Raw genomic sequence first — 26,728 nt, forward strand, 5'->3', positions numbered from 1 at the left:
AGTGAAGAGTGGGTTGCGTAGCAACAGCGTGATGCCGCCGCGCCGCCAAACACGGCAGTAGAGATTAGCTAGGGAATGCTCACAACTCCACGAGCAAATGTATTCCTGCTTTGTGTTATTATATATCATTTTATTTAGTTCAGGAGTTAGGATCGGGTGTGTTGTTTAAAGTCGAACGAATATCTGCTTAACATCTTGTGTGCACACCTAAACATAGTCGCTTAGCAAGTTTGCTAGCTAGCAGGCTAACTGGCTAGTTCGCCTCATCTACAGAAATACTGTTCCTGGATTAACGGATCTCAATTAAATCAGCGTTGTTTGTATTGCGTGTGATTCATTTGATCGGCTTTATGGTGGTCAGAGTGATTGTAAAATGATTGGTTAGTTTCAGGACTGTTTAGGGACAGAATCATAATCACCATGGTGAGTATCAACCAATATAACACTCTGCTGGATTTGGTTTGTTATTAAAATCATCAATAAATTGCACCAATCAAGCAAGCATAATTGTGTTTTTAGTGTAACGTTAGCCGTCATATATATGAATTCAAGAAAATGTGCTCATCTTTAATGTCACTTTAAAAAAATCCTTATTGTTAAATATTTATTTTGCTGGTGTCTTATTACCTTTTGAACTATATATTACTAGATGCATTTATTTCCATGTTTGAATTATTATAATAACTAAACTAAATTCCTTTTACGAAATTGCTATTGCAAATATTTTAAACTTTGTTTTCATCAAAGAATCCTGAAAAAATGTGTCACGGTTTCCACACAAAAATTAAGCAGAAAAACTGTTTTCAACATTGATGATAATAATACATTTTTATTTTAGCAGCAAATCAGTACATTTAGAATGATTTCTGAAGCATCATGTGACATTGAAGACTGGAGTTTCATTACATTTACAAAGTTATTCTTATATTGTAAAATACATTAAAATACACAACAGTTATTTAAATAACTGTAATATTAGTTCACAGTTATAAATGCAGCCTGTGTGAGCACAAGAGATTACTTTAAAAAAAAAAAACTTTCCTCACTCACTACATTTTGAATTTGTAATGTATACAGTAAGTAATAGTGCTTGTACTATCTATAATAAATGCAATAAATTACTTATAAAATAATCACTTTGTGCAAAGATAAGCTGTAAAGCATGACTAAGGTGCAAAGGATTGTGCAAATGTTTTGTAAAACAGCCAATGAATAAACTTGCACAAAATATGCACAGATCGCTTCAGAAATAAGTAGATTTGCTCAGGTTATTGTTCTAAATGAGTGGATAAATAGATATGTACATGAATGATTACAAACTGGAGTAAGTTATGTTTATGTAGCTACTTTATAGTGAAATAATATCATTTAGATGAACTGTTGTACATCCTAATAGCACCAAACTCTTGTTTCTGTTCTGAAGCTCTTATCACGGATGAAACCAGCAGTGGGTGGAGAGGCCTCCACCGGTTCTAATGAGAAGAAAAAGAAAAATAAAACGAAAAAGATTCCAAGACTTGAGGATTATCTAAACCAAAGAGACTACCTGGGAGCTCTGACTCTATTAGAGGTACAAAAACAACCACATGAGACCTAAGATTACAACTCCATGACATTTATATGAACTTTCGTACACTTTAAACTCTCTTGTAATATCAGTTCCAGCGTAATGGCGGAGAGTCAGTGGAGCATGCAGACCTTTGGATCGGATTCTGTGCCTTTCATTTGGGGGACCACCAGAGAGCAATGGAGGTTAGAGAAAGAGATTCTGCAGGATGTTGGCTCCAGTCTGTTATGCTGGGTTGGGGGAAGAATCACCTTAAAGGAGAACTCCGGTCAATTTTAACATTGAGCGCATTTTTTTGTAAATTTGGAGTGCTGTCAGTACAGAGAACAATGACAAAAATCGGTGTTGCCTACACCGTGTTATCCTCTTTTTAAAATTTGCACCCTGTTGACTTCAATGGGGCAAGTTTTAAACCTGCTTTTAGCCTCTTAACATCCTTGATGTGTCATTACAAGTGCCCAGCCATTGTGAGTGATTCATTTAGAGTTAACACGGGTGAATCTGACTACAGTAGATGTGAAAGATATGAATAAAAGTGATGTTAATTCAGCCAGCGCACATACCTGTATTTATTTCCTGTTTTCGGTCGAAGTCCATAGTAGTCGATTGAGATTCTGGGAAAAGACACTGATAATGTGTCCTGGGATTGTTTGAGTTTTGGTTCATTCACACTGCCAGTGATTTTCTGGAATCTGTGCATGCGTTCACACACATCCAGTAAAGACACGTGACATTACAAAGACTTCCGGCATCGGTCATGCAATTGTTCACACAGGGCGTGTTCCAGTACTGATCCCAGCAATGTTATTAGGTGCCCATCCCGGGATCAATCTCGTTTGCGTTCACACAGAAGGCACCATAGCAATTCTATGGCAATTTTCTGGGATCAACGCTCTGTGTGAAAGGGGCTTTAGAGTGACATTATGGCTGATGTAAATTGGTTGTATATAACATGAAATATTCGTACTTGTTACATTTATCCAGGAGTACAAGGCGCTCACTTTGAGGCCGGAGTGTCCAGAGGATGTTTGGGTATTTCTGGGCTGTGCGCTCTTTTTCTTGGGGCTTTATTCAGAGGCGGAGGAGGCAGCACTAAAAGGTTTGTCTTCACAACCAAAGGGTTGATCAGAGGGTTGATCAAATTTGTAAAGGTTTTTGAAAGAAATCTCGTATGCTAATTTTGGGAAATATTATAATTTAAAATGACTGCTTTCTGTTTTAATATATTTTAAAATAATAGGCTATTCTTCTTATGATGGTAAAGCTGAATTTTCAGCATCATTACTCTTCAGTGTCACATGATCCTTCAGAACTCATTCTGATATGATGATTAGCTGCTCAAGAAACATATATTATAATGATCAATTTTGTGGAAAGTGGAAACCATGGTATATTTTCATTTTCAGGATTCTTCTATGAATAGGAAGAACTGCATTTATCATCATGCTGTCTTTTTCAGGGCCAAAATCTCAGCTTCAGAATCGCCTGCTCTTTCATTTAGCTCATAAGGTCAGTTTTTCCATAATATTTCATCCCCTACGTGACATTATTATGGTAGCGCATTGAAGATAATGGCATTATCTGCTTTGTTCGGCTCTCTGAAGTTCAATGATGAAAAGAAGCTGATGGGTTTCCATCAGAACCTGGAGGACGTGACAGAGGATCAGCTGAGCTTGGCTTCTATTCACTACATGCGCTCTCATTACCAGGAGGCCATTGACATCTACAAACGCATCTTACTGCAGAACAGGTGCTTCACAACACATCGTCATCACATCAGCATATGATCAAGCATCTCTGAGAAACAATAAAATGCATTTATGCAACAAAAAAGAAACTTTACATTGACTAATGACTCATCTCTCTCAATTCTACAGAGACTTTCTTGCCCTGAATGTGTATGTGGCTCTGTGTTACTATAAACTGGATTATTATGACGTGTCTCAGGAGGTGTTGGCCGTGTATCTGCAGAGCATTCCTGACTCTACTATCGCCCTCAACCTCAAAGCCTGCAACCACTTCAGACTCTACAATGGCAAAGCTGCTGAGGTCAGCTAAACGAATATGTATACAAATGCACTAATTAGGTTGTGTAGTCAAGGCCAAAGTTACTTTGATGATTATGAACTTTAAGACAGCATTCATTTACGATGCATTTACATTTACATTTTACATTTATTCATTTAGCTGACGCTTTTATCCAAAGCGACTTACAATTGCTATATATATGTCAGAGGTCGCACGCCTCTGGAGCAACTAGGGGTTAAGTGTCTTGCTCAGGGACACATTGGTGTTTCACAGTGGATTCGAACCCGGGTCTCTCACATTTACATTCGGTAATGTGACATACACTACCATTCATAGGTTTGGGGTCAGTACGATTTTTAAAAGAGGGTTCTAATGCTCATCAAGGCTGCATTTATTTGATCAACTAAATGTTTTCTAATTGAATATATAAAATATAATTTTTTCCTGTGATGAATCTTCAGCATCATTACTCCAGTCTTCAGTGTCACATGACACATGTCAAAAACAATACTTTTTTCAGGATTCTTTGTTGAATAGAAAGTGCAAAAGAGCATAATTTATTTAAAAATATAACAAAATTTTGATCAATTTAATGCATCCTTGCTGATTATAAAAAAATCTTACTGCCTTCAAACCTTTAAATATTCAGTAGAAAAAATGTAACACTTTATTTTATCCATTTGTGATTTGATTGGATTAAGAAATGTGAGATGAGATGAAATGTAGTAATGTTATGTGGAAACAATGTTAGACTGGTTTCAGCCAGGTCAAGTCATTTTAGAGGAAACATGAACTGATCATTTGTTCACAATAACATTTATTAAGAAAGTGGTTTTAAACTCTATATTTCTCGTTTTTCTCCTTCTCGACTCTTTAGACTGAGCTGAAGAACCTTATAGATATCTCCTCCAGCTCATTTCAGTTCGCTAAAGAGCTCATCCAGCACAATCTGGTGGTGTTTCGTGGGGGTGAGGGGGCTTTGCAGGTTTTGCCTCCTCTGATTGACGTCATATCAGAGGCCAGACTCAACCTGGTCATCTATTATCTCAGACAAGGTGTGTTGATCAGGTGTGGCCTTTTGTCTTTAGCAGATACAGCGAGACTGGTTAATCAGGTTAGTTAATAACTTTGTCATCTGACTTTTAGATGACATTCAGGAGGCCTACAAACTCATCAAAGATCTTGAGCCCACCACACCCCAGGTATTTAGGCCACACTAATTCTTGTTTCTCTCATACATAATACAGCGCAGTGATTGGATTAAAATAGTGAATGATCATGAATAATGCAGAGAAAAGCTCAGAAACGGATGATGTTGACACGTACTCTCCATCCACGGCAGCCAATCACCACTCCAAATAAACGCATACCTCACATTTGGTGCAACTGTGCTTTTTAAACTGGAAGAAAGAAATGGTTACGAAAAACAAAAAAATCGTTCCCCTTAATATCGAACATAAATTGTGAAATCAGACGTATGAGTGCCATTGTTGTTTTCATTGATGTGCAACCTGTACATATGTTAAAGTTCACCCTCATGTCATTCCAAGCCTCTAAGACTTTCGTTTATCTTCATAAAGAGATCGTAAAACGAATTCATATGAATCGAGCAGTTAAGTCAGAATTTTCTAAAGAGACATGATCACTTTATATGATGAACTGATTGAATTTAGGCTTTTATTCACATATAAACATTGATCAGCGAATATAAACAGAAGCTCAACCAAACCTGCGTGACACGCGAGAACAAAAGCTCAAATGCTGCGTAACACGAGAATGAACCTCATTGGTTCTCACACGTCAAGCGAACATGCTTGAGCTTCCGTTTACCACAACTGATGTGAGTTGATCAATGTTTAAATGTGAATAAAATCTTAAATTCAATCTGTTCATCAAATAAAGTGATCGAGTCTCTTCAGAAAATGTTGACTAAACCACTCAATTCATATGGATTCGTTTTACGATCTCTTTATGAACTTTTTGAAGTGTCAAAGTGGTAGTTGTGTAGACTGTCAATATAGGAACAGAAATCTCTCAGATTTCATTAAAAAGATCTTCATTTGTGTTCCAAAGATGAACGAAGTCTTACGGCTTTGGAACGACATGAGGGTGAGTAAATGATGACTGAATTTAAATTTTTGGGTTTAAAAATGTATTGTAGGGTTTAATGACCTTTAAAATGCATTGTGGGTCTAGTGATAACATTTCATTCTCTGGTGTGATTCACAGGAATATATTCTAAAGGGGGTGGTGAATGCTGCTTTGGGACAAGATATTGGATCGGTTCGTGAGGTTTATTTATATCAGTTAACAGTATTTCCTCTCAAACTTCATTTCTCAGCAAAGCCTTTGTGCATGTTTCCCAAATCTATGTTCTCTAATCTCGTTATATGTTTGTGTATTTTTACAGAGGGACCATTTAAAAATTGCCCAGCAGTTTTTCCAGCTGGTTGGCGGCTCAGCCAGTGAATGCGGTAACATCATTGTTTAGGCTAACAATAACAGTATTAGCGCTGGTTCAGCAGCCGGGCCCCTGTGCTGTATGGAAGGGAGTCAGTGACAGAGTTTGTTTTCTTGGCTCAAACTATGCCTGAACCTACACTGAAAAGGTGGCTTTCAATAAGGTGTCCTTTCTATTTTAGAAAGCCTAACATGGTCACATCGTCACTGTTTTCAGTGTCTCGGAGCGGCCCGTTTCAGCTCCTCACAAACTCCATCTCTGCAAGCACTCTGAGTTTGGGTCTATTATAACGTACATTTGAAAACGCAACGCGTCAACTATCTTCCCAAATTTGTAATGAGAATCGTTTATAACATCAGTGATCAACAAAGAAAGACTTCAACGCTTCGAGGTCTCCCCTTTTATTTTGGTTTTCCACCTAAATAAAAGCTCTGTGGTTTGACGTTTGAAAGCAGAGAAAGTAATTAATTCTTATAATATAATATAAGTTGAAAAAAATATATATTTTAACAACAACAACAATAATAAATTATTACTATTATTATTATTGTATAGTCATATTGAATGGATTCCATTAAAACAACAGTGTGAATGTGTCGAGTAAAGCGAGATTGTATTTAAACTTTTATTATTTTATTCTAGAGTGAGTTTTCCCCTATATCCTCATGCTAAAACAGATGGATGGATGGATGGATGGATGGATGATAGATAGATAGATAGATGGATAGATGGATGGATGGATGGATGAGTGGATGAGTGGATTGATTGATTGCAGGCCAACTGGTATTCATTTTGTATTCATTGTGCTATATCGAGCACAATTAAAATGTAGATTTTGTACATTAGAGGATGCAGTTTATTTTGCCTTGGACGTGTAAAACGCATTTAATGATGTATTTTCTGTTGTCTTTTTTGTTTTACAAGACACAATACCGGGCAGGCAGTGCATGGCCTCTTGTTTCTTCCTGCTGAAACAGTTTGAAGATGTGCTAATATATCTCAACTCAGTCAAGGTAATTCACATATCAGGGTTTGAATTGAGAGCAGAAACATAAACACGTCATCCTCAAATATTCGTCTGGTTTCCCGGCAGAGTTACTTCTACAACGACGACACATTCAGCTTTAACTACGCCCAGGCCAAGGCTGCCCTGGGAAACTACAGGGAGGCTGAGGAGGTACAGAACACCCCGGAGTTCAGTTAGCATGATTTAGGAACCAAGTGCAAGTCTGACTGAATCTGAATTTAATGTGAACAGGTGTTCCTGCTCATCCAGACTGAGAAGATCAAGAATGATTACGTTTACCTCAGCTGGTTGGCACGCTGCTGTAGGTTCTTCTATGTGTTCAAAAGTTTTGATCTGTGGCCAGCTGATTTTCTATTCTGCTTTAGTAAAATTCTGCTTTGCTTGTAAAGAAGATGAATGGCTCAGGTAGTTTTTGGAAACTACCTGCGACTCTTTTTGATGAATCATTTCTGTAGACACATCAGACCACTCACTCTCTGATGTCATCCTCCCCCTCTGTTGTAGACATCATGAATCAGAAAGCTCGACAGGCCTGGGAGCTTTATCTGAGGCTGGAAACCTCATCTGACCCTTTCAGCCTCCTGCAGCTCATCGCAAACGACTGCTACAAGGTGCCATAGTGTGAATCCGTGACTGTAAACACATTCTCATTAATATATCCGCTTCATTGCGTCACTAACATATTACTTTCATTCTTGGTTGCTAAGAAAATTGCCATGTTGTTGAGGAGTTTATCCAAACTTCAGAAGTTTATGCTGTTATTTCTGCATCCCTGGTTCTGCTTGTGTCCCCGAAAAGGTTTTCTTCTGAAGTTTCATTAGATTATTTCTATGACCTCTTTTCAGATGGGGCAGTTCTACTATGCAGCTAAAGCGTTTGATGCTCTAGAGAGACTGGATCAAAACCCTGAGTACTGGGAAGGGAAGCGTGGAGCCTGTGTTGGGATCTTCCAGCTCATACTGGCAGGCCGAGAGTCCAGGTATGAACCGATGCCATACCCGAGCAATGAGTTAAAGCCATTATTATTAGGTTCACATTATTCAACTAAACTCTCTTAGTAATTTACTTAACCCTGTAAAGCCTGATGTATGAAATAATAGTATTTTTTTTAAAAATGGAACTGTTTATTGAACCTTTATTGAAAGGTAAACCGTTTATTGAAAATATGTGTTAATTGAAACATTACGGTTTCATTGCTCATATCATATAGGAGAATATAGAGTTCTTGCTTGAGAAAAAAAAAATTATTCAGAGGTCCAAACTGAGCAAAAATATGCAACGTGGTGCAGTTGTTGATATTTATATGGCCAAAAAGTAAGATGAAATTCTGATAGCTTAATATAAATCAATGAGATTTACTTTATAACACTAGAGCAGACTACATACGTACATAAAATGCATACAAGTATCAGTTATTACTATATATCTTAATAATATGTCTTAATAAGATAATATTTAAATGCTTAGTTTTATAATCAAAGCTACGTTGTTTTTATTATGGGAAATAAACATATAATGCAATTCACTACAATGATGATTAAGAGATGAACAAATAAATGTTCCTCAAAAGCCTGATGTATCAAATTGGATACTCACATTTTAAGATTTTTTTTTTTATAGAAAAACCATACATATGAATAATCAAGTAAACCTAAATTCCTTCAGCCCAGTAAATGTTCATCTTAAAATAAAAAGTTATTCTTACTTTATAAAAATGTAGGAGTTTTTTACAATTACACTAAAAGGCCTTTTACTTATTTATTTTTTGCTATCAATCAGATGACAGAAGAAATATAGTAGATTGTAGGATATTGATAATTTCGAGTTAAACTTTATATTCAAGTTAATGTTATTTCAATATTTGCGTTAAAATTGACAGCTGTAGCTCAACCACGTTTTGCACCACCATTAACTGACTGAGACTGAGTTTGTGAACTCTGGTCATGTTTTCTGTGTTTATGTTTTTCTTTTCTTTTTTCAGAGAGACACTGAAGGAGGTTTTGCCGATGTTGAGAAGCACTGGCAACCCACAAGTTGAGTACATCATCCGCATCATGAAGAAATGGGCCAAAGACAACAGAGTGGCTCTATGATTGCCTTTACAAATGAGCCAACACACACCAGTACTTGGTCTTGGAAATTCATTTTTTGGTAAATGTTATTAAAAATATATATATTTTTTGTATTGTATCCTTATGTCTGCTTGTTTGTCTGTAAACAAAAGATGTGATTAGCACAACATCTCAGATGCATCTTAGAAGGAAAAAACATCTCATGTTCTTACAAGGCTACAATAACTGCGGCCTCACTATAACATTTATTTAGTGTTTGTTACATTATATTTTCTCAAAAAATATTTTCAGTTGTCACAAAGAGAAAACTATATTTACAATGTATCCTTGTCAGTTAATGTTTTCTGTGAGATGGACAACAAATAAAGTTAATATCTTTTCATACTTGAGGCAACATAAGCCTTTATTTGTTTTGTCTGAGAACACTAAATGTCTGTTAGTGTATTATAGGTTTTATAGAGCGCTATGAAGATTAATCTGTGAATAGTATAGCTTGGGCATGATATTTTTATACTTTTGGATTATTAATAATGCAATTAAATCTATTAAAAGCAGAATGTGACAACCTCACAGAAAAGGTGAATTAATATGCTCTTATAGCATCAATAAATATATTGTTAACACTTTACAATAAAATTAGTTAACTTTTTAAAGCAGTTATTAATCTTAGTTTAACATTATTAATAAATTAATAAAAGGGTCAAAAGTTAATAATTAAAATGATGTAATGGTCCTCAGCTAAGCATAAACTAACAATGAACAGCTGAATTGTATTAACTAACATTAACAAAGATGAATAAATACCGTAATAAATGTATTGTCTATTGTTAGTTAATATTATTTAATGAATAAACGTTAGCTAATGGGACCTTAATGTAAAGTGTAACCACTGTATTATGTTTAAAGACTTCTGAACTATTTAAATCTTAAATCCAAAACAACAGAATCTCTTAACATATAATACGCGCACTTATGAATTATCGTGAGCCACAATCCATTGAAAAACACTTTCTTCTATTATATCTATATTAGTTCAATTTCAAGGGGAATCCTTTTTTTGTCCACTGTAAAATCTCTAATTGCTCATTAGAGCGTCTGTTGCCTGTAGGCCCGCCTCTGATTGGACGAGCCGCTGCCGTCGGCGTCCTCTGATTGGCCACCGCGACCTCTCCGTCGCGCACACCGTTTCCGGTGTCCGTGTGCGCGCAGGCTCAGTTCGCTCGTCTCCGCTCTTTTATTTACTCTCTCTCATCTAAGATGGCTGTTCGGAGCTCCTGAGTCCCCCGAGCGTAGCGACCGAGGATGCTTGCGCCTCCAAAATCAACTTTCACCCGGCCATCCCTTCCCATGCGCATCCCGTAAGGTGTGGAGGGGACTCTAGCATCAGTACAGCCTCCGAGCGCCCTTTCCATCCGCCTTGAAGCTCTTTAAATCAAGTTGTTTGGCGAAGTCAAGCCCCGCCACTGAGAGTGAGTGAGTGTCCAAGAGCACTGAACATCCAAATGGCCGAACCGAGAAAAGTGCAGTTTGTCACCCTGCCGGCCCTGGCCGGTGGTCCCGCCGCGGAGGGCAGGAGACGGCGGTTGGAGGAGGACGGGGCCACCGAGATGAGTTTTGACAGAGAGGGCAGGATGAAGATGATGGGGACCGGGGTGACGACAGCGGGTGACCGCGAGGCTTTGATCGGGAAGAGAGACAGCGAGGAGCCCAAAGGGAAGACAGTACGCCTAAACCTGTGTCTGTCCGAGCCGAACGAGCAGTGTTCGGCCGAGTTCAACTACAGCGAGCTCATCCAGTCTCAACAGGTACGATAACTATCCGGATCACTTTAGGAAAGAGTATGCAGACTAACCTTTCCTTGTTATTATAAAGACACCGCTTGTTTGTTTGTTTTTTGCTGAGTTTGCTTATGCGTTAGCCTGTTAGCTGAGGAGTTCCAAAATAAAGTCCTCTTCAGTGGATCTCCGTCTAAATGGCAAGTGTGACATATGCTATGAGCGAGTGTGAAGTGCGTTTAATTTATGAATGGTCTCTATCCTTTTTGCTTATAAACTTTGGAGCACTTTGTTGAGTATGTGACCTTTGTGGCCCCCGGCCCCCTCTAAGCCCAAATGGAGATAAAGGAGAGCTGAATTGCTGCTAACTTAATTCATTGGCTGTCCATGTTACTTTGTAAACCTGGTCTTTGGCATATGTCAGGACATTTTTTTGATAATTAAAAAAGTTTTGCAAATGAATAAATGAACGTCACGTTTGAGAAATCGAATTAAAATGACTTGCGTTAAAGACTATATATATTGCTCTTCTAGAAAAATATGATTTGTTCTACATGAAGTGGGTCACCACCTCATGGGTGCCACCATATTGAGATCACATGACCAGCAATGCAATTTTTAGTTTCTACTAATTATATCAATGATACTACTACTACACAACATGACAGTGGAGTCAACGGCAACACCATTTCAAATATAATCTGTTTATTGCAAGTAATTATATCATCTGCCACTTTAATTGCTTGAGCTCTTTAAAATCCGGTGCGTTGTGATTGGCTGTCTTTCTTTATTGTTCATTGTCCTGAAAGTAATTCCAGCAATTTAATTCCTCTGTCGTTATCGTTATAGCTGTGGACTTAGGCTAATTCTCATAGAATTAGAACAAGAACTTTATAGTTATTGTTAGCCGATAACCAATATTTTGGCTGATAAATCTAAATCCAAATCCAAATTTTTATATCATTTTTGAGAGCCTGATTACAAAAACAAAAGTCTCACCATTAAAAGCCATGTCCCAAGCACATGTTCTCATTATAATTTTATGTAGCCTATTGAAGTAATTCCAATCATATTTCAAGCCATCACAGCAAAAAAGTGTTTCAGCTGAAGGAAATAATCCATTATTCATCAGCTTTAATAAATCAGGCAAATGTTCTTATCAGGCCGATAACGATTAAAAATAAACATATATCGGCCGATATTGAAATGGTGTCCGATATATCGTGCATCCCTAGTTATTGTCCTTGGTCCATCCCAAAATAAAAATTCTGTCATTCCAAACACAAAAGAAAAAAATGAATAATCAAACCGTTTTCATTCCTATTTACTTCTATTGAATGGACAAAAAATAAAATGGAATAAAGAATGATATTGATACAGAATGTATTGTACACATGCTGATCCACTTATCCGAACAGGAAAAATAAATGGCTTAATGTGGCTCACACGTTTTCCCTCCACAGGCCAAGAAGAATCCACCAAGTTCTAAGTCTTCCCTGGACCTGAATAATCCCTTTACTGATGATGAGCGAGAACGTCTGGAGGTCGAGGCACTGGCCAAAAAGTTTGAAAGCAAATACGTAAGTGTTTCTCTATGATTTTTAAGTTGCATTTTAAAAATCTGTGGGCACCCAAATGCCAAGTGTCACGTTGCCGCTACCGCTGACGTCCTTACAGGGTAACGCAGGGAAAAAGAGGCGGAAAGATCGGATGCAGGATTTGATTGACATTGGCTTCGGCTATGATGAGAGTGACCCCTTCATAGACAACTCGGAAGCTGTGAGTGGGCACTTGCCATGGCAACAGACAGACATCACTATGGAGATGATCGATTGGCATATAACATGCTGTTTACCAACTCTGGCTCAATGCTCTCTGAACTTTAAGGGTGTTTTTCATTCATACTCATGTCAGTGATGGATAGATATATTTAGATTTATGTTATTGATATATTTGAAACGTGTGGTTGTGGAGTTGTTGTTTTTTTGCATGTTCTGACATCATAGCGGCCTTCAACTTTGACCTAACCTCAGCCGAAAAACAGCATAACACCTCTGTAAATCACTGTGTCTTCTTCCTGTCAGTATGATGAGCTTGTACCAGCCTCCCTGAGCACCAAGCTTGGCGGATTCTACATTAATACGGGTACTTTGCAGTTCAGAGCTGCCTCTGAATCCGAGGGAGAGGATGGGGGGAAAGGTGAAAAATCCAGGGTGAGTTTCCTTCGTTTTTGCCATGTGACCCATGTACAACTGGTTATAAATATCCGTCTCGACTCTCGGGTGATCCGATCAGAAGTGGTCAGTTGAGACGGATTGTCATTTACAACTGGTTTTAACATGCATCTCCAGTGTATCTCGTTTGACCACTTGTGAGCAGATGATCTCTGATTTACATAACGTACTATGCTATACAAAAGCACAAAAATTGGCATACTGTTGCTCCCAAATAGTACAATTTAATCTCACAGCAAACGTGATATTTTAAGCAGAATGCTCATAGTGTTCAGATATCAGTGCTTTACATCATGTTCCAGTTTTCCAAATCAGATCAGATTAAGGAGCAAAAACCCTTGGTCACATTCGACTACCTACTTCAAATATGGTTTGAGTGATCGGATCACAAAACAATTTGGACTCCATTTACACATCTATTTATAATATCTGTCTCGACTGACCACCTATGAACAGATCACCACAGACAGATGTTGTAACTATCTGAAAACAGGGTCACTAAATGTTATATAGACCTGTTACAGAAACATTTCAAATTCTGTCATCATTTACTCACCCTCATGTTGTTTCAAACCCATAAGACTTTCATTCATCTTTGAAACACTAATTAAGATATTTTTAATGAAGCCTGAGAGATTACTACCCCTCCTTTGAAAGTCCACGCATGTAAAACTTCATAAAGAGATTGTAAAAGTAGTCCAACTGAAACAAGCACATGATTGCTTTAAGTGATGCACAGATTTAATATAAGCTTTTATTCACATGTATAATCGTTGAGCAAAGCATATACATAAAGCACATGGCAAACACAGAAGCTCAACTGGGCTTGCTTGATGCAATTTCTGATGACAGAACTTTAAATCTTTGGTTGAAATATCACTTTTACACTGTTGTCTACACCAGACGTGAGCTGCGGTACACAACAAAAGCAAATAGAGCCCATTAATCAGTGTTGCTGTCTACACTGGAAGCGACACAATGCCACAAATTCCCTGTGGTAAACTGATGCCCCGTTCTACTTTTGATACGAATGACAAATGGATTTGCAACGGTCGCTTTATGTCCGGTGTGGATAGCCTCTAACTGTTGTAGACCTTGTTTCATAAGACCCCACTTTTGTCGTGTGTCTTGGAATGTAATTGTAGGACTGATGATTGTTTTTTGATTGTAGATGAGAGATGGAGAGGAACCACTGATAAAAAGAAGGAAGAAGAAAGATGGAACCAGTTTAGAGGAGAAAAAACCCAGAAAGAATAAAGTAGCCAAACAAGGGTGAGGAAAAAGTGCTTTTGTAAATCTGGAACTAAAGCAAAAAGTGGTTTTATAAAACAGCTACTTGTATAAATCTTGCATAGTTAGTTTTTGATTTTCAAGTAAGCCATTAGTAGACTGATTCTCTAAAAAGTTACTTATTATGAATGCAGTTTTTATGGCCTTATATTACCTTGCAGAGGGTCTAGTCTGAGCCTTCATCGTCCTGAGAAGAAGAAGAGGAAGAAACTGATGAAGGATTCGCTCTGTCTGGCTGCAATGCTCCGCCGTTTCACGCGAGAGAAGGAAGAGATGCGGAAACTAGATCTCAGTGCATCTCACTTGGTCCCTGGTCTTACCAGCACTCCCAACTCCAACAACCTTCTGCAGAACTCCCATCTCCACAGCAATGCCAACAACAGTGACCTTTCGCTAGCCGACCTGACGGCCGACCCTGCCATGGTGTCACTGCTTAATTCAGCCAATGAAAGCGAGCTCCAGGATATCATGCGTGACCTGGACTTTAGTTTTTTGGATGCAGGATCTCAGATGCCCCCATCAGGCAGGGAGAACGGGCAGGTTGTGTTGGGTTCATCATCTGGGCACAAGATTGGCGCAGGGGGACTGAATCGAGGGCAGGCCGGTCTCATCTCTTTTCCACCTCTCCCCGATGGACTTCCAGCCCCCTTGATCAAGCGCATAGAGGACCTACGAGCTGTGAGTGCCGTTTTGGTTCTTTTTCTATGGCGCTCGTTTTAGTTAAATGGGGTCATATGAAAAATGTAGTTCTTTTGAAATAAGTCGAAAACATATTGAGGCACAAAAATCCATCCTCAGTCCATTAAAAAACCCCATATACTGATACCACGCTGAAAAAACACCATGTGTGTCTCTAATGTTTGGTGACTGAAGTTTATTTTTAACAAGATCCCTGATGATTCAGTCTGATCTTGTCAGTTTTAGCAGAGCATTTCAGCACAGCCTGTTTTGTGAATCTCTCACTATGTAATGCAGGAATTGCAGAGAGACTGCTATTGAAGGATAGGTCAGTTCAAACTATATTGGAAATAACTGCAAACCCACAGCCCAAGTGTGAGCAAAACAATGTAGGCGCGTGTACATAGAAGTCTTCGAAATTATATCATTTTGGTATCATTATAAGTACACCTGAAAGGGAAAAAATGTGAATAAAATGTTTGAAATTAACTCTTTAATAGCATCAGAAGTTTATAATCCATCCCAGCCTGTTTTGTGAGCAGATAAATGTATGAGAAAAGGCAACTGAATATTTTTTTTTTGTCATGGCTGCCAGTTATATAAACTGCATTACATCTAAATTTAAAATGTTATGCATTAGCCTATATGTTTTCACTGGAGGTCAATGCATAGAGAGCAAGAGAGCAAATAATACGCCCACAAATCCCCTCTTAAAAACACTTCAGAGACCATTTTTTAAATACCATTTTCCTGCACAACCTGATGTTTTTTTTATTATATTCTTTTATACTCAGGCATCGAGGCAATTTGATCAAGAAGGCAGAAAGAAGTTCTTCACACTGGATATGAATAATATCTTGCTCGAGTAAGTAAAATCTCAGCATGTTCTCATTCAGCTGTTATCCTCAAAAGTCCATTGTTTCTTGTTGTTGATCATTTTCTTCTCATTCAGTATTGAGCTGCAGGTTCAGGAGCAACCGGCAAACGTGCGTTCAGATGTGTACTCTCACCTGGAGGCCTTTGTGCCCTGTAACAAGGAGGCGCTACTCAAACGACTCAAGAAACTCAGCCTCAACATACAGGTAAAGGACTATACTATACCTATAGAGGATATTAAGATGTTACTCTAAAACCAGAATGGTATTTGTTGCTTTCTCACAAATGATAATTATACAAATAGCATTGGAGTAGCTAAAGGCCAAGCCGACGTAAAAGAAACTTGAGAAACTTGACCAGTTTCGGCTTTAAAATATGTGTAGCTTGTAGCAGGAAGACTGGTAAGACAGGCTATAGTTTCAGAATAACTTCCCTAACACTGGATACAACTCTGTGTCCTTTTTTCCACTCCTGCAGGATGACCGTCTGCGCACACCCTTGTTAAAGCTCAAACTGGCCGTGTGCAGCGTGATGCCAGAACAGATCGCCAGATATAACATGGATTGCATGGCAAAAGCTGCGGCTAAGTAAGTCTTAAACTTTCCCAAATTCCTGCCTCTTTCTGCTTTCATGATTTGCTTGTGTAGATTTGTGGAAGAGACTGTGAAGAAGGGCAAATGGATGGTGTAGATGTATAGAGAATTTAAATGAACTATTATAGAGAATTAAATTCACTGTGTGTGTATTGCAGGCAGCAAATAGAAGATGGAGAGAAGAATGGATCCGAGGATGATGATGAAGAGAAACCAGGAAAGAGGGTGATGGGACCAAGGAAGAAGTTCATATGGGATGACAAACTCAGGTTTGGACTTTTACAAGATAAAATCATTAATAATGAAGCAGAGCAGACATTAACGCCACTAATAGGCTGACGGTGGCAGAAATTGAGAGTTACCACATAAACTTCCATATGCCTCTTGGTTTTGCCAGGACTCTGTTGTGTAACCTGGTGCGTGTGAAGCTGAGCTGTTATGAGCTAGAGCAGTGCTCTCTGTCTGTGGAGGACTATCTGAAAGCCTTCATGGAGAATGAAGTCAAGCCTCTCTGGCCCAAAGGCTGGATGCAGACCAGGTGTGTGTCTGACTGTGTGCTGGCGTTACCTTCTGCTGGAAAAATATCCTGTAATTTAAAATTTCTCTGTCTTTTTCAGGATGCTTTTTAAGGAGAGTCGTGCGGTACACGGTCATCTCACTGGCCTGTGAGTACATCAACCTTTTCATATGTATTTACACTCTTTGCAATTCAAATAGAACCTACATTTGGATTAAAGTGGCGACAGCTTATTCAATCACCCATCTTACTCTACTCCCATCTACTCTTACTCTAAACTTGCACAGGACTTACATAAAGGGCATCTTCCTGGTGTATTAAAAAAACATGTATATTATTTGGCTAGAGATTAGCAGTTAAGTGTGCCAATTGTAATACTAGTAATTTATGAACTTTGCCTCCAAATATCGGAAATGTTTCATGACTTGTTTCTTTTTCCTGGTTGGTTTATAAAAATCTGAATGAATTGTGGCAAAATAAGACCCCACATGATGGGATTGTGCATTAGTAAATAGTTTCTACTCATTTTTGTTTTTCTCAGTTTACCCATTGAAAAGACAGATTTCTAATGATTTGTTTAGAAGTTATATTTCTAGCACCCCATGTTATAGATCATCTTCTAATTTCGGTTGATGGCAGACATCCTGAAATATAAATAGTGTGTGTGAGTGGTCTCTCATGTCTCCTTGCCTAGAGGACAACATATTTAACCTCATCTTAGTCCATAGAGACATCCCTTGAACTTAATTTGGTGCTTTTCTATGGAAATGTTGGTTTGAGGGCAAATGTGCTTAATTGTTTTCAAATTAGTGTCACAATACAAAAATGATCCTAAAGGTCCTAAAATAGGCTTCATGGGATTTCGTGGAGAATCTCTCTTTTAAGCACTGTTCACAGCAAAACGAATGTTCGGCAATCGGCATAAAAGATCCGTCCAATTTTTGCATGCTAGTTGTCTCTCCAGACCTAAAATGGCAGACAGGCTAAATTCAAATCCAAATTTACTCTCTAACATTAGGTGGCGCTTATGGGAGAAAAAAAACAGAAATACCCCGGTACACAAAGCACTGCTCGACTTTCTGACACCCGCTTGTCATGGAGAAGAAAGGCAGTCAAATAGTATTTAAATGTTTTCAAACAGCCGTTCAGAAAGAAACAGAAAGAGAGCCTCTGCTACTCTGTCGCTTAGCAAAATAGTCTGTTCCTGATCCCACTGAGTAGAGGTCTGCACAGGATTGATTCTGTGCTTTCCATTGCTGTTGCATACAACCGAAAAACCCTGAGAATATCCTACCCTGCACCTGTAAACCTTTTATTTTTACTGCACAGTAGATGAGTGTACCTTAAAACATTAAATACATTTGAGTAACCTTTATTTTTAGATATTAGTATTTTTCCTACGAGTCTTTTTTTTTTCCCTCCCGTTTTTCACGCACACATCTGTTTCTTCCCTCCCGCACTCAGCTATTCAAAAGTTGTCCCGTGCCACACAGTTGCGTCGGGTCTCGCGAGGATGCAGACCTCTATCACCAGTCATAGATTTATTTAACAGTGGCAGCTCTGGGCATGTGACCAAAAGCGCAACTCTTGGTTGGCCAGTTTTATTTGCAGTGCGATGGAAAAGAGAGAACCACCAGTCCGTTCAAAAATCAGTCACATCATGCAAAAGCAATGCAAATGTTTGTGGTTGTCTGAACAGATGCATTAACAGTCAAATTGCAGTGTTTATAGCACAGAATATTTGTCTTGATGTAGACAGGCCTTTAAACTAATCCAATAACGTTGAATAGTTTTTAATGCCTCATTGTGATTGGTGAATTTGTTTTTTCAACAGTGGCAAGAAAAGAATTGTTCCAACCCCAAAAGCTGCCAAAATGACGGTAGTAAAATTTAACTACACCATTATGTCCATATACTCAAATTCAACAGCTTTATATGTCCTCCAGTTGACTATGATGAGATTTGTAAGATCTGTGTCTTCTGTCGTTCTACCCATGATCTGCTCCAGGACGTGGGCTGGACTCAGAGGCCTGCTCCAGGTGTTGGATCCACATCTGCCTCGCCTGCCTTACCTGCCCCAGGGTGCAGACCGCCCTCCTCTCCCTCTGAACCCATCTGCCTCTCGGATTCACTGGACGAGGATCTGGCGGCGAACTCCCTGGACTCCATTTCCAAGGCTCTGGCTCTCCTCAGTAATGCTGCCAAGGGCCTGACGCCAAACAACGGCGTTCCCGCCGCCTCTTCTCCTGGTGTCCTCGGATCCTCAACTGGAGTCAGCCACTACTCTTCTCCTCTGTCACATTCCACCCTTTCAGGAAAAATGGAGCCTTCTGGTATCTCCCTGGTGAATATGAGCAGTCTATCTACCTCTCCTTCCCTCTCCTCTCCTCTCACTTCCTCTCCTTCAGCTTCCATGCGAGGCGAGACCTTTGGGATGCTAAAGAACGGCGGGCCCGTGCAGAGACACTTGGGAACACCAACTCACAGAGCTGGCATTTCAGGAATGACCACGGCACAGTCTGCAAAACCCCGTCCACCCCCTACCGCCTCGCCCCTCTTACCTCCTCAGCAGAGGTCATTTGGGACGATGGGAGTGAAGCTAGTTCAGACTCCGTCTCCCGTTGGACAAGCGAAAAACTGTGCTAACAAATCCGGTGGCGGTACTGTGGTTTCCCTGCAGTCTCGTATGAACGCTCATCCCTCACAGATGAGCCCTCAGCAGTCTCCTTCTCCGACTCCTTCCTCTCCTTCCATCCTGCTGTCACAGACCAAGACGACCTCTATCCCACACAACCAGTCAAACTTCATCACGCCCATGCAGGCCACGCTCACAAAGTCTTCCCACAGTAGCAGCTCTCCCATCATCAAACTCACACCGCGACCCCCTGCTCCTACTCCTCCTCCTTCGTCCTCACCCTCTCCTTCATCAACTCCTTCTCTTGCCCACTCCAGACCTCAAATTATCCCCAGCTCACACCAGTACAGCCCCAAGAGCCCTGCCTTCAGGCCGCCGTTTACCACACAAGGAACTGGAATCGGATCCGGAGTCAAATCAGGATCGGGACAAGCCAGTTACAGTTTTGTAAGTGGACACAAAACCTCCAGTCCATCTGGCGGTGGAGCAAACAACACCATCACCACCGCGATGGCCACTCCCATGTCTGCAGGGTGCCAGAACAGTAGCCCCTCCCCTTCAACGGTACCAGCCAATCACAGCCAGCGGCAGAGGCCAGTGGGAGGGACCAGTCAGAGTGCCAAGTCTTCAACGAGTCGGGCAGCTGCCATGACCCTGTCCTCTTCTCCTGTCTCCTCTCATCTGTCACAGGTGAGTCCAGCAGCCTCAGTCACTCCAAACCTGCGCATGCTAAATGTCGAGTCATGCTAAACCTGTTTCTGCAGTTGCTAGCTCTCAGTGCTAGCACTTTACATTTTGCATTTGGCAGCGGTTTTTATGCAAAGCGACTTCAGTAGTTGGTCGCTTAGTAGATCAGTATATGTGATCCCTGAGAATCGAAATCCGTTACTTAGGCATTTATAGTACCATGCTTTATTCATTTTTTTTATTTTATTGAACCTTTTTTTTTAAGCTTAAGTGTAAGTGTAAAAAATTGAATATTATCGATGTGAAATTTAGGACAGTAACTCTAAAAGTATTGAAGATATCTTAATATCCTTCTAGATTTTCATTCTTTTGGAATATGGTTCAGTCCCACAGATATGGGGATCTCAGAGCAGCTCCATGTTCAAAGTTCAATGAATTTTACTCATGTTCAGTGATCGAAAACCAAGTGTGGTTCACTGTGCACACAGCTGATACTTATTGCATTTAAAGAGGAATGTCTGAAGATTAAATAATGTTTAAACTAGAAATGTATCTTGTTTCCCTCTATCAAAATAATTGCATAAATCTCTTGAGTACCAAAAATCTACTGAAAATGCACTTTAACTTGCTCTCAAAAGTGTGTTTGAATCAGTTTCCCGGGATATTTGGAAGATGTTTTGTTTATTTTAACAGCTTCTGAAAATATGCAAATATTTTCTCATATTTCTCAAATATTGAACTCAAAAAGAGTTCAAATATGCAAAATCATAACTATGTCCCAGAATCTATGGGATTGAACTATAACTTATACAGTAGGACCTTAAAAATGAAGATTCCATAAGAAAAGTTTATTAAGAGTGAGATTCTAGAAGGATATTAAGATATCTTGAATACTTTTAGAGTTACAGCCATGAGAACTTTAGAAAAATAATACTTATGGCACTCAGACAGGAATGTTCTATGTGCAATTGAGCTGATATTTATAAAAAAAAGATACATTTCTAGTTTTAACATTATTTGTTCTTTAGATATTCCTCTTTGAAAATAAAAAAGTATCAGCTGTATACAAAGTGACCCACATTGAAAATGTGTATAATTTACTAATGGAGCCACTTTAACATGTTCATATCTCTGGGATTGATCCATCGAGAGCCTTTAAAATCAAGATACCAAACAAAATGTTTGTTAAAAACCAAAATATAAAGGGATATTAAGATATCTTTAATAATTCTTGAGTTACAGGCATGCAAACTCGAGGCAAAAAACACAAGAAGTGCTTTTTGCTATTTTTTAAATTTTCACTGTTAGCATATAATAAAACAAAGATTGCTAAAGTCACCATATTTAACTAATAGACCAACCAATCTCTGTGTGAAAATAAAATAATGATGCTGCTATCTTTCTAAAGTCATTTTTACAACCCTGTAAATTGTCTCCAAATCTCAGGTGAAAATTGTCATTTAGACCCCCCAAAATAGTGGATAACTCTGTAAATATACAATCATGGCATTTATTATTTTGTCTTTCATTACTATATATGTTTGTCTTTCTACAGAAAACATATAAAAAAAAAAAATCTAAAATTTGAGTCGACACAGAATGACCCTATTATGAGTGACCTGCAACAACCTTTCACCATATTTGTTACACCATAATATTTTAAAACCATTTAAAAACTTTCCAAACACGCGGTCTCACAAACATTTGTCTGAGAAAATGGACTGATGTCAATAGCTGCGAAGTTCGAATTTGTTAATGTTTCTAAAGCCGGGCTTGACCGGAGATCATTTTGTTTGTGAAAAATGGTTTGCAAATATACTTTCAATTTTGCTATTCAGTTTATTCAGATATCTAAACCTTTTCCCCACCATTACTTTCTAACTCTTAATCAAGGCCTATTTCCCCCAGATGTCTTCATCTTCAGGAAGTAACCTCTTGGGCTCGGTGCCCCCCTCCCTCCCCCTGGGTTTTGGGATGCTCGGGGGTCTAGTGCCTGTTTCTTTACCCTTCCAGTTCCCATCGCTCCTCAACTTCAACCCCACAGGCCCTGGAGGTTCTGGCTGCAGCAACATGGGCTCTTCACCCGCTACCAACTCAGGATACACCCTGGCCCAGAGTGAGTGTGCGCGCGCTCATGTTCGCTGTGCTTCTGTGTCCCGTGGATCCTGTTTGCCTGTGTTTATGTGGCTAGAATTTTTCTGTCTCCCTAATCTGTTTCTTCAATTGTCCTTCTTTTCTTCCTCTTTCTCCACATCACATCCTGTTTTGGTGCTGCATTTCTGCCATCTCATTTGCTCCTGGATTGCTGTGCACTGTGTCCCTGTTTCTTTCCACCTGTCCCGCTGTCCCCCAGATCTGTTTAAGAGTCTGCAGCCAGGGTCTCAGGTTGCTCTACCTCCTCACTTACAGCTTGCTTTCTCAGGTAAACGCTGCAAAAACCCTCCGGCTCACTGTCGCTCTCTCTTGGATTTAAGCTGTTGATGTTGACCCTCCCATTACTTCCCTTTGCCTGTTTTTTGTTTCATTATGATTATTATTATTATTATTAAACCTTCTTTATGGGCCGCAACTCTGTTAAAGGGATAGTTGGCCCAAAAATGAAAATTAGCCCATGGTTTACTCACCCTGAAGTCACCCTAGGTGTATATGACATTCTTCTTTCAGCCGAACACAATCAGAGTTGTATTAAAAAATGTCCTGGCTCTTCCAAGTTTTATAATGGCAGTGAATGGCTATTTATGTTTCGAAGTCCATTAAAGTGCATCTAACAAACTCCACACAGCTCCAGGGGGTTAATAAAGGTTTTCTGAAGTGAAGTGATGCGTCTGTGTAAGAAAAATATCCATATTTAAAACTTTATCGACTAAAATAACTAGCTTCCGGCAGACGGCCTACACAAGTCAACTTACGACAAAAGAGTAACACTTGATGATGTATGACGTAGGAGTAGCGTAAGCTTAGACGTCTCTCGCGGTTCAAACAAACAGGGCTGGGCAACAAACTCAAGCTCCTCCCACATTTCTCTTTAAAAATCGTCGTTTTAGACTTCTAATTCGTGACTGGTGTTTTGTTTTACTCTATCCTCTGCGCTTCCGCGTTCATCATTATATTGTGCGTCGGGTCAGGAGTCACTCTTTCGCCGTAAATTGATGCGTAGGCCGTCTGCCGTAAGCTAGTTATTTTAGTCGATAAAGTTTTAAATATGGATGTTTTTCTTACACAAACGCATCACTTCACTTCAGAAGGCCTTTATTAACCCCCGCAGATCCGTGTCGAGCGCTTTAATCATGGATTCTTTTTCAAAACAGAAACAACCATTCTCTGCCATTATAAAGCTTGGACATTTTTTAATATTACTCTGATTGTATTCGTCTGAAAGAAGAAAGTCATATACACCTAGGGTGACTTGAGGATGAGTAAACCATGGGCTAATCTTAATTTTTGGGTGAACTATCCCTTAAACACTTTCCCCGCCAGTGTTTCAAAAAAGAAAAAGAAATTGCCAGCCGCCACCAGCGTTTTTGATCATTTTCACAAATTCATGACCCCCAGAATATTTTGTTGTATGAATATCCGAACTTGCAGTATCTCTGCTTAAAAAACAAACAAACAAAATTTTTTTATTCTAGCTCATGCATTCTTTTTTTTTTTTATCAACACTCGAATATGGGTAAGTTTCATTAAAAAACGCAACATTTTGAGCAAAAAGCTGATAAAATCTAATTTTTGTCAAAGATATTACATCTGGACTGGATAATGGTTTCACAGTCCTATAGCTCGTCCTGTGTCAACATTTCATTCAGATGAGATTCAGAAGACGTGTAATGGCGCCCCCTACCATATAACAGTAAAAGCGCGGAAAGACGGAAATTTCCGTCAATGGCATGGAGTTAACATTAAATGTTTGTTTACACCTGGTCATTTCATGTGTTTTTACTGATCAAATATGTTAAAACTGTTCCATTTACACTTGGCCACATAAATGTGTCTTCCAAACAAATATAAATACGATAATGCAAATTGAACAGAGTTCAAGTCAATGAAAGCAACCGATATATGAGCTGCATTTTATTTATCATCAGCTAATTTCAAAATTAAACCCGTGACTAACTGCATTGTCTGGCTGCTTAGTTTTTTACATTTATTTTCACACTTCAAACTCAACCATTTTCTTTGATTCGATGTAGCCAGTTTTTAATTCCAAACCTATAACTTTTTGGTATCAAATCAAACGTATTCTTGCCTTTAATATCCCGTCTTAATTCACAAGCTAAGGCGGGATCCTAAGTGTTGCTCGGGTTGGCAGCTCTCTAGGTGTTTGGAACTGATCATTTGTTCTAAAATGTAAAATGCAGATTTTGTTTTTGGCCTGAACCGAAATCTTCCTGCACGGTGACCGAAGAGTTTGTCTTGATTTCCTCCAGATGCAAACCAAAGTCAGGGGGGAGACACGAAGAGGAAGTCCCACTGACCACCAGAACCAGAATGTACAAGTGGACAGCGTTGGTGACGGATGTTTTCAGCTGCTCGTGGATCCACGCCTCCTGCGCTTTCATTCAGATTAACCACCCTTCTTCAATTAACCTCATTCTGCTTTTAACTGACCAGTGTTCTGGATGATTGGAGTGAGCCGGGCGCTTTTTAATTTTTTTGTTTGTCGATATGTTTACACAAGACCTTAATCACTGTGGACATAGAGCTAGAAGACGTGAGAGGAGTACGAGACAAAGCAACGTAATTTCTATTTAAGTTAACGTCGGCTGGAAACGTGCATTCCCGTGTTTATTTTCTTAGTAGAATTTTGTTAAGCTCCTAAAGGGATGTGATAGTCCACCCGTTTCCTTCTACAGACTGTTAGAATAGTAGCTGTTAATAATACATATGGGTAAATTATTTATAATTTTTTGACAGGGACATATTATGATGATGTTTAAGTGTATTAGAATAAAATGGGTATGTATATAAAATATACATAAATATTATGTGATATATTTTCTTTCAAGGTCAGTATGTATGATCTGTGCGTGCAGATGTCTTGCTGTCTTTGGTGCTGCGTATCTCACTGGACCTTGTGAAAGAAAGAAACATTATTTTATGGATGAACGAATCATGTGTGAGAGCTTTTCATAGAGAAAAATGATGAGATTATAGCCTACTTGAACTTTCAGTTTAGTTTTGCTTAATATCAGTACAAGAACTCCCAAGACTTTCAATAAAACGCCTTAGTTTGTAAGTTTGAACAACTATGCAGGACTGTAAATGCTTCAATGCAAAGTAAGCTATTGCTTAGAGCTCCACTTTTAACCATTAGGTGTGTGTGTGTGTGTGTGTGTGTGTGTGTTTTCTGAGTGGAGATTCTTCTGTGTGTTTGGTGGGTTTGTCTTATTCCATCTGTCTAGTCACTTCTGCCCCAATACCTCACTGGACAATTAGTTCTTCCTTCAATGTCTTTGTTGCATTTCATCGTGTGTCATCCCCACATCTGTCACTAAACCTCCTTCGTCGTGTCTGGCACGGCTCACCTGCATCTTATGACTGTGTAACGATGAGAAATGGCACCAAAGATGACAGCGTTCGCTCAGAGTTGACAAGCAACAGGTCAGGTGTCCGTTTGTGCTCGGTGTAACTCTTTGTTGGCCAGCCTAAATGTGTGGTCTCTGGTCGTCTCTGTGGATGTTGTGATGGACAGACTTTTAAAATGGAATTTTATATATTGCTTTATTTTATTTTCTAAATATGCTGAATTAAGTGGGCATGATTTCAACTGATGCTCACCTTGAAAATTCTTATTTGGGTAGATTATTTTTTGTCTTGATTCTGGAATTAAAATGCTGTCATTTTTGTTTGAAGTACAAGCTCTAAAAATTAATTCAATAAAAAAAACATTGGCGGAGGTGGTGATAATGTTACTGGCATAACTGAGGACTGCATTAGCTCACAAGGCTTTACGTTTTGAGGTAGGCCTTGACTACCAATAACCTTATGAATAAATAGCACGTGTAATAAATGTACATTTGTAGAAGTAAACACTGAGGGTCAGCTACATAATTTAAAGTTATAGAAAATGAGTTTATATTCACACACACCATATGTATATTATATTGATGTATTCAAAGATGTCCACGTGTGTGTGTGTATGTGTATGTATGTGTATACATACATACACACACACTTGGGTACAGCAAGCCGTTTTAACTTTTAATTTCCAGATTTCCTTTATCAACAATTCAATTTTCACTAGTTCAAATTATAGTAATTGATATCAGGAATTAGATTTCTACTAGTAAC

General features: G+C 39.0%; 2 protein-coding genes across 5 annotated transcripts; both read left to right on the plus strand.

Moving 5' to 3' along the window:
- On the plus strand, nucleotides 1-9,382 carry ift56 (intraflagellar transport 56). 2 transcript variants are annotated; one of them, XM_079882723.1, is made up of 18 exons: nucleotides 1-423; nucleotides 1,424-1,570; nucleotides 1,660-1,752; nucleotides 2,552-2,666; nucleotides 3,027-3,076; nucleotides 3,172-3,317; nucleotides 3,445-3,616; nucleotides 4,473-4,650; nucleotides 4,742-4,797; nucleotides 5,669-5,704; nucleotides 5,825-5,878; nucleotides 6,006-6,069; nucleotides 6,981-7,069; nucleotides 7,150-7,233; nucleotides 7,315-7,384; nucleotides 7,588-7,694; nucleotides 7,929-8,062; nucleotides 9,065-9,382. In XM_079882723.1, the coding sequence occupies exons 1-18, from the start codon at nucleotides 421-423 to the stop codon at nucleotides 9,174-9,176; spliced, it is 1,710 nt and encodes a 569-aa protein (XP_079738849.1). In that variant the 5' UTR covers nucleotides 1-420; the 3' UTR covers nucleotides 9,177-9,382. The 2 variants fall into 2 exon arrangements, with proteins under 2 accessions (XP_079738849.1, XP_079738850.1); XM_079882724.1 differs by lacking the exon at nucleotides 5,669-5,704.
- A 158-nt stretch (nucleotides 9,383-9,540) lies between these two features.
- Nucleotides 9,541-26,460, plus strand: ubn2a (ubinuclein 2a). 3 transcript variants are annotated; one of them, XM_079882720.1, is made up of 17 exons: nucleotides 9,541-10,960; nucleotides 12,394-12,510; nucleotides 12,608-12,709; nucleotides 13,015-13,143; nucleotides 14,336-14,436; nucleotides 14,616-15,132; nucleotides 15,927-15,997; nucleotides 16,085-16,214; nucleotides 16,486-16,595; nucleotides 16,760-16,870; nucleotides 16,999-17,139; nucleotides 17,219-17,266; nucleotides 18,953-18,998; nucleotides 19,127-20,443; nucleotides 22,349-22,556; nucleotides 22,794-22,862; nucleotides 24,865-26,460. In XM_079882720.1, the coding sequence occupies exons 1-17, from the start codon at nucleotides 10,658-10,660 to the stop codon at nucleotides 24,909-24,911; spliced, it is 3,567 nt and encodes a 1,188-aa protein (XP_079738846.1). In that variant the 5' UTR covers nucleotides 9,541-10,657; the 3' UTR covers nucleotides 24,912-26,460. The 3 variants fall into 3 exon arrangements, with proteins under 3 accessions (XP_079738846.1, XP_079738848.1, XP_079738847.1); XM_079882722.1 differs by lacking the exon at nucleotides 12,608-12,709; XM_079882721.1 differs by lacking the exon at nucleotides 22,794-22,862 and having other exon boundaries at nucleotides 24,865-26,348.
- Nucleotides 26,461-26,728: the final 268 nt, after the last annotated feature.

The sequence above is a fragment of the Squalius cephalus genome (genome assembly GCF_949319135.1).
Source record: "Squalius cephalus genome assembly, chromosome: 10".
Classification (NCBI taxonomy): domain Eukaryota; kingdom Metazoa; phylum Chordata; class Actinopteri; order Cypriniformes; family Leuciscidae; genus Squalius; species Squalius cephalus.